This window comes from Monodelphis domestica, chromosome 3, assembly GCF_027887165.1.
Source record: "Monodelphis domestica isolate mMonDom1 chromosome 3, mMonDom1.pri, whole genome shotgun sequence".
Classification (NCBI taxonomy): Eukaryota; Metazoa; Chordata; class Mammalia; order Didelphimorphia; family Didelphidae; genus Monodelphis; species Monodelphis domestica.
The window spans coordinates 359,877,377-359,885,234 of NC_077229.1; the positions used below are offsets into that span (position 1 = coordinate 359,877,377).

Here is a 7,858-nt window from a genome sequence, read left to right on the forward strand (position 1 = left end):
AGGTTAGGTCAGGGATCAGGAGGGAAGGCTCCTCAGGATAGAAACCGCTTTCTCCTGGCTCCAAGTCTTTGTGGAACTGGTGACCAGGGTCCATCAGAAATACCAGAGCCCTCCAATTCAGATTTACTGGGGTTTTCTACCTTCAGGGCAGGGCAGGCCAGGGGAATAGAATTCCCTGGGACTTATGTGCAGCAATTGAGGGCAAATCCAGGTAAGGGCAGAGCAATAACCAGAGGGGATAACTTACAATGGTCCCAGGGCTGAAAGGCTGACACCTTTCCCCTACACACACATACACACAGAGACCAGTGACACAGCTGCGGGTGCCTCTTAGCCTCAGGGAGGATCCTGGAGCTGGAACAAGGAGTTAAGAGGTAAGGCTAGGAATTTCCCTGTTGACTTTTGGGAACCATGGGAAAATTTTGACTTTGCTAGAATTCCATGTTGAATCACTCCCATAGATGGAAAGGACCTTCAAAGTCATCTAGTCTATCCCATTTTATAGATGGGGAAAGTCCCTCTTTGCTACACACAATGCTGCCTTCCTTTTAAAAAATCTTGCTGGAGATGGAGATGGCATTATCTTCCTCAACAAATTTCTATAGAAATTGGGCTCAAAATGTGTCGTTTCTCAAGTAGTAGAACTAGTGGAGGAATGAGGGAGGGGAGGAGGAGGAATACTCACAGCAAGAGACAGATTTAACTTCCCCACTCTGTGATTAGAGCAGGGATGGGCAGAAATTGAACCCTAGAAGTGGCCTTAATTCCCATTCTGAGTGCCAGTTTGGTAATGAATTCCCACTGTGGCATTCACCAACCAAATGGTTCTCTCCCTTCTAGGTCCTGCTTTCACCAAATATGGGGTAGGGATGGGTAGACACTGCATAGGGACTCTGGGGCTGACTGTAGCCATGAACAAAAGTCATCCCTGGGAAGGTTTCTGAAGGATAAAACTGTCTCCTGGCTTCTCTCATCTTTCTTGGACTTCTGGCTATCTGAGGGTAGCCACAGGTCCAAAGGAGAAGTTATCGGGTTGGTGAGGAGAAACAGGAGTGACCAAGGAGGGTGGGAATGAGAGTTGCCATCCTGGGCTTCAATAACTGAGTGTGCGGGGGCTGGAATGTGGCAGGGGAGGGCTGGGTTATGGATGGCTTGGTCTGGAATTCTATCCTGGGGCAGGAGAGAAGAGATTTGTTTCTGTTGTTAGTGTGTGTCTGTTTCTCTGAGTCTGTCTTTCAGTAAATTAGCCTGTATGTGCCTAATTGTATGTCTGTCTCTTAGCATCTCTGTGTATCTGTAGCAGAGTATGTGTCTCATCTTTCTAGTCTCTTGCAGGCCAATGTTTTGGCTTGGTGTATCTGTGTTGCTCTCTCTCATCCAGTGTCTGCCTCTGTATTTGTTTCAGCATATCCTCTCTTTCTCTGAAAAGAGTCTTTGTGTCTATATTTGTCCCGTTGTGTGTGTATATGTGTGTGTGTGTCTATCTCTATAGGTGTATGTGCCCCCAGGGGGCAGCCTTGGCCTGATGGTCTTGGCCAGGTAGTAAGAGGTCTCTGGGTGGGTGGAGGGCTCCTCGGAAAAGGTGTCCAGCAGGCTCAGACAAGTGCTACTTGCACTTGTGGATGTAGTACCCAGTGATGTAGCCGATGATGAAGATGACCCAGAACAGAACGATTCCGCCTACCACCTTCATAGCGATGCCCAGCTTCCGGGTGCATAGTTTATTGTAGACCCGCTCACAGCCTGAGCTCTCTGGGGTCGACACATTCATGCTGACCTCATCCTGGCTGTTGTTCCATCGGCTGTACTGGACGGCGCTCTCCTGGGGTTCCATCTTTCCAAGGTGGGAGTGAGTGAGAAAGGGCCGGCCTTAGAGCGGAGCCCAGATCAAGGGCTGTGGTTCTCCGGTTAGATGAAGACGCCAAGAGTCTTGTCGGTCTTAGGAGACGGTGTTGGGTGCGGAAGGGCTGAGCGCTCTGTCTGTCTGTCTGAGTCTCTCTCACCTGAGACTCTGTCCCTCTCCCCCGCGCCCCCCGGCTGCGGCCCAAGAGATGGGTCGGAGGAAGATTCCTCTGGGGCGTCTCTGGCCTTGGGCAGAAGTGGCTGGGGGTTTCTTGGGAGGCCACCAGCTCAGCTCAGCTCTGCTCGCTGGACTGCTCCTCCTTCGGATTTCTTGTAGAGATGTCTTCTTCAGGAATCCTTCAGATTCTAGGCTGCAGGAAAATCTTGTCCAGGCTTTTGGCTCCCAAGAAATGTCTTGAGGTAAAACTTTAATAGGTTTTAATCCCTTCACCCACACTCCAGAATTGGGGTGGTAAAATACAGGGCATTCTTAAAAATTTCCTAGGAGTATCCCAGGTGAGAAATTTCCTTCTCTATTAGCTGTCATGTTCCAATGATCATCAGAAATAATGCTCACAAAACCATTAGTTCTCTCCACTTAAAGAAAATTAGTTATCAGTAGTCACTGGACTTTTTTAAAGCAAAAATTTATCTATTGTAATGGTTGCACTTTGGAAATTTACCTTAAAAATTCCAAAACTCAGATTATAGTTCATTATCCTTTTACTTTTTCAAAAACTAAAACCAGTAACATTTTCCCTCCAAACACAAAACATGAGGTTACTAAGGAAAAGCTTAAAAATTACCTTTAACTCTGAATACTATACAATTTTTTTGACTCTATGGCTCCAAATTTGCCTTTCTCTTAGCTTTGCCTCAAACCACTTTGGCCTAAGGCTAAAGCCGCTCCTAAAGAGGAAATTTGTTGGTCAGTTTAAAAATGTTCAGGGTTTCCTTACCATTTAAAGCAATGCCCTTTCCCCAATATTTCTCATCATTTAAAATAATTCAATGGCCAGTCAGGTGTGTAGTTGACCATCCTAAAATGAAATTTCTTCACTCCAGAACTCACAAAGGTGCATTTCAGGAAAACCTTGCTATTTGAAAACAATTAACAGCTTAAAAAAAAGTGAAATTATAGCACTCAAATAACCAAGTTAGTACCTAGAATAAAATGCATCTCATTGCCAGTATTAACTGCACTTGATACACAATATTTCATATATTAACCATACCAAAACTTTTGGCAAGCAAAATTAGACAGTAAAGTTAAGAATTTCTGGACCTCCCTTTGTCTCCTGCTGGATATTCATGTATCCAGATCTCTAGCTCTGATCTCGCCTCTTCAAACTTTTGGGAGGAATTCATTGTTACCTCTCAGCCATTATTTGCTAACCTTTAAAGCACAAGCATTTGAAATTATTAGCGACGTCTCCACCTAAGAAATCCATTAGACATATAATACAAGCAAAAGCCCACAGAAAAAAATTTGAGAAGAAATCCAGAACTTAAGTTCTTAAGTTTCTATGAGAAACTCTTTCACAAACTTTATAACCATTTAAACCTTAAGCCATGGCATTTCAATTCATGAAGAAACTTTCTCTCTTTTAATCAACTTAAAGCAGTTACCCAGACTTTCAATTGAACACTCAGGCTCTCACACTCCAACTCCAGTTTCCCCTTTCAAAGCTTTCAGCCAACCATTCACACCTCTGACCAGCTCTTCTACCCTCATCTCTCTCTTGTTCTTACCCTTCTCCCATTTTATGGACCATTCTGACCTGGCTTTTCTTCAGGTGTATTCCCGGAGCCATTGGTTGAAGACTTCTCTTTCATTTTCTTCAATCTCTCAACCTGCTTTGCTTAAAACAGACTGCAGAAACAATATCTTTTCCTCATTAAATGAATCCCACCTTGGCCAGCTTACATTTGGATTGGCTTTTGTCACTGCCATTTATCTAAATACTTGATTGCATCAGGTCCATACTTCGAAACCATGTAACTTGCGGCCGTATTTCTAGGTGGTTCTTTGGGCTGTTGACTGCCCCCACCTTTTTTGGGGGTTCAACAGACAAGCTGTTACCCATGTCTGATAGCTTCCGGGTGGCTATGGACAATGTGGCTGTGTACCCCACAGATGCTCAACTAAGAATCCCTTAATTAAAGAATGAATCACTCCCAAACATGAGATGCCAGTCCTGCCTCTGAGAGCCACTTACCTGGCCCTTGCTAACTGGACTCCTGACCCAACCCCAAACAGGTTGTTTGAGACACCTCAAGTCTAGGGGTCTTTCGTTATCTGGAGGGCTCAGGCAGCTGGGACTTTGGATCTCAGTGGGACCTCCATTAATGTCAAGTAGAAAAAATGCAGAACTATTAAATAGTCAAAATCACTCTTTAATCTAGGGAAAGGGGGTTAGTGCTACTAAGTTGCAACAACAGAACTGCTCCCTGAGACTGCACAGAGTCTGGATGCCCTGGTCACTGACCCCTGGGAGTGCCACTGACTCAGGATGGACTCCAAGGAACAAAAGAATTTGGAGAACCTATATACCACTCTAGATGACCTGGGGGCTTAGAGTTAGAGGGACAAAGAGGAAGATTGGTAAGAAAGGAAAATGAGGAGTTCCAGACAGGAAAAACAGTGAGGGGCTGATGCCCCACAATGGACACAAAAAGGAAAGACCCAGCTCAGGTCTGGGTCACCTCAGTAATGGACCTTAGTCTAGGGGGGGAAACCATAGGGACAAAAGAGATACTTAAATCCCATCCAAACTCCCAGGATGTCCATTGTCTGGGGAAGTGGGACCTTCCCTCAGGGGGAAACCTCTCCTGTGACAAGGTCAAAACCTGGGGTTTCTAACTTTAAATTAAGTAAACTGGAGATTTCTATATTTCCATGTTGACAAAAATTACTCAGTTTCCAGGTATTTAGGCCACTATATCTTGGGGTTAGGGGTTTGGAGCACTGCTTTCAAAAGCAACAGCAGCATTTACCCTCTTTCCATCTCCTGGGAGGAATACAATAAACTGATTAGACTCTTAAAACCAAGTACCTCTTGCTCTGACCTGAAACAAGAAGGCTTTTAAAATTCGAGTTTAAGCTTTTTATTCTAGTCAGATAATTTATAGAAGCTGGCTCTGGCAAGGGAGAAAGAGAAAAACTTCTCTCTGTTTTGAAACAATTTCAGTTCTTTGTAACAAAGCTTCTTAAATGATCACTTCTTGCTCCACTGCTTTTTGCCAATTCAATTTTTCTCCCCTCTTTTAACTAAACACACTCAAAATACACACACATACACACCCACACATACACAGACACAGGTAGGGGATAAATCCCATCACACAACTCAATAAATAGTTTTAGGATCTCATTATTAAGTCCCTCCCATGAGCCCCCCAAGACTTTTCCAGTTAGTAAATAACTGATTTGGTAGTGGTCCATCAAATTACACAACCCTGCTTCTCCCCAGACATCTTGTCTCACTTTTCTATCCACCAAATTTTGATAAAAGAGAGACATTTAGCAGTTTTCTGGAGCTGTCAGAGCAGGAGCTCATCTACAGTCTTTGTTCTTCATATCTCCCACCTATCTAAACTTTCTATCCTTGCCACCACCTCTAACATCCCAGACTCCTGGCATCATGTCCTCCTGAGGAGGGCTTCACCTTTTTCCCTAACCAACACTGTCAGGTTGGATCTCATAGACTTGGGGATACAAGTGGTTTCACAGCCCTAGGTCACAGACCCTGCTATGGCAGAACAGTCCTGGGATCACAGATGCACTTAATCATCAACACCTTTGTGGTTTCATGGCCAGTCTCCAGGCCCATGGCTTAGGGGTTCTGTTGCAAACCACTCATATCTTGAATCCCCTAAAGGAACAATTTCAACTTTGGTCAAGGCCTAGACATCAAAACTGAGTTTCAAACTATGCAGTGGTAGCAATGCTTTATGTGCTGTTACCAGTGATTTAATCATTTTCCCTCTATGATGATGACTCCTCTAAGATTTGATCCAAGATGGTGAGTCTATGATCTCTCACTTGCTTCTCAAGCCACCTACCATATGTCCCTCAGACCCTCCCAGTTGAAGGACATCCTCAACATTCAGGCACAGGTCTTCATTTCTGGCTGCAACTGGGGCTTTCAGGACATGGAACTCATGGGAGATCTCTCAAACTTTAGCTCCTGTTCTTAACTTCACAGGCCCACACCAATTCTAAACTGGGAAAATTCTGAATGGAATCTGAATCTATAGCAGCAAGAGTTCCAGCCTCCCTCTGAGAAAGAGGATACACCTGTTCGATAGTCCTAGGCTCCATGGTTATATGTCTAAGTGTCATACAAGAACAAGAAACACCATACTGTTACCACCAGAATCTATAGCCTTTATCTCACACATGGTTCTTTCTTACTGAAGCTTTCCATAGGAAAGGAGGCTAAGAGTTCCAAAACTAAAAATTGAAAAAAAAAAAAAGTCAGAAAGAGAAACACTCATGGGGATTCCTAAGGAAAAAAAAAATATAAAAGGCAGTCTCTGACCAGTATCTAGATACAGAAATACATAGTAATTTTCCCTAAGCCATAGCCCTTATGTAGAAATTAATATAATATATGAAAAATAAATTCTCACAAACAGAAATAAAGACAAATAACTGAAAAAAGATTAATTGTTCATTGTTAGACTATGTCAATATATTAAAATTACATTAAATAATTTAATTTAAATATTTAATAAAATAACCATCAAACTTCCAAAGGGAAAAGTCATAAATCTACAACACATCAAGTAAAAACAAAATTCCTGTGAAAGTTCAAAATTCTGAATAGAAATAGTGGGAAAACATCAAAATATAATGGAGGTATAGTAGAAGTGTTCTTAAATTATATTATTAAAAAGTTACTATTGAAACTATGTGGCACTGGGATATTTATTTCAATGATTTGAAACATCATAATTATTATTTGTAATGAATGAATAAACTAGAAGCCTTACCCATAAGATCAGGAGCAAAACAAGTATGCCCATTATCACCAATATTATTTAATAATGTTGGAAATACAAGCAATGAGAGGAAAAAGAAAACAAAAAGAATGAGAATAAGCAAAGAATTAAAAAAATTATGTATAGATGATAAGATGGCACGTGAAAAATCTTAGAGATTCAGCCAAAACGTTAGATGAATCTATCCATAATTTTAGTAAAAAAGTACTATATAAATAAACCCATATAAATCATCTACATTTTAAAATATTAGTTACAACATCCTACAAAAAGAGATAAAATATAATACTTCAGAATATACCATCCTAAACAAAGCTAGGAACTCCAGGGAAAGAATTATAAAACGTTTTTTTTACACAAATAAAGTCAGATCTAAATATTTGGAGAAATATTAATTGTTCATGGATGTCCAGAGCAATATAAAATGACAATACTACCAAGATTAATCTTATTCAATGCTACTACAGCAGTCTACCTATAACTGCTGCATGAAAAGGAATAACTAACAGGATTATGATTTTGAGGAGGAGAGAGAGAAGTCAAGGGAAGAGGTTAATGAATAGAGATAGACACCAGATCATATCTTGTTATGGAAGCACGCGGCTTCCCTTCTATCTTCTTTTGCTGGGCACACAATGCAGGAAGATAGAAATTGACCAGAGTGCATGCATAAGGAATCAGGAGTGAGGTGAGAAGGAAGAAAGAGAATAAAGGGAGAAAATCTTTAGAGGCACACTGGCTCTCCATCTCCAGAGAGATTCATGTGGCCAGCAGGCAGATAGGAGAGAGAGACAGAAAGAGGAAGAGAGGAAGACAGGGAGGGGTCCTGTCCTTCCTGACTCTTTAGTGATGTGATGATGTCAGAGGCAGGTAACACATATAGTGGATTTACATTGGCTTAACAAATCCCTGAAGTACAAGCTAGAGGTGTGGTAAGTTCAGCCCACTCTTTTCAAACTCCCAGAACAAAGACCTCATGGCCTGCTCATAAATTATACATTGCAATGCT

The 7,858-nt window shown here is 41.9% G+C and overlaps 1 protein-coding gene across 1 annotated transcript; it reads right to left on the reverse strand.

The window, feature by feature from the left end:
• Positions 1–812: 812 nt before the first annotated feature.
• Positions 813–2,158, reverse strand: LOC100619662 (small integral membrane protein 1-like). Its single transcript, XM_016431429.2, has one exon. The coding sequence runs from the start codon at positions 1,832–1,834 to the stop codon at positions 1,607–1,609; it is 228 nt and encodes a 75-aa protein (XP_016286915.2). The 5' UTR covers positions 1,835–2,158; the 3' UTR covers positions 813–1,606.
• Positions 2,159–7,858: the final 5,700 nt, after the last annotated feature.

Bases quoted from the DNA above. Each gene is read 5' to 3' on its own strand.
- LOC100619662 (XM_016431429.2), bottom strand. From the start codon at position 1,834: ATGGAACCCCAGGAGAGCGCCGTCCAGTACAGCCGATGGAACAACAGC.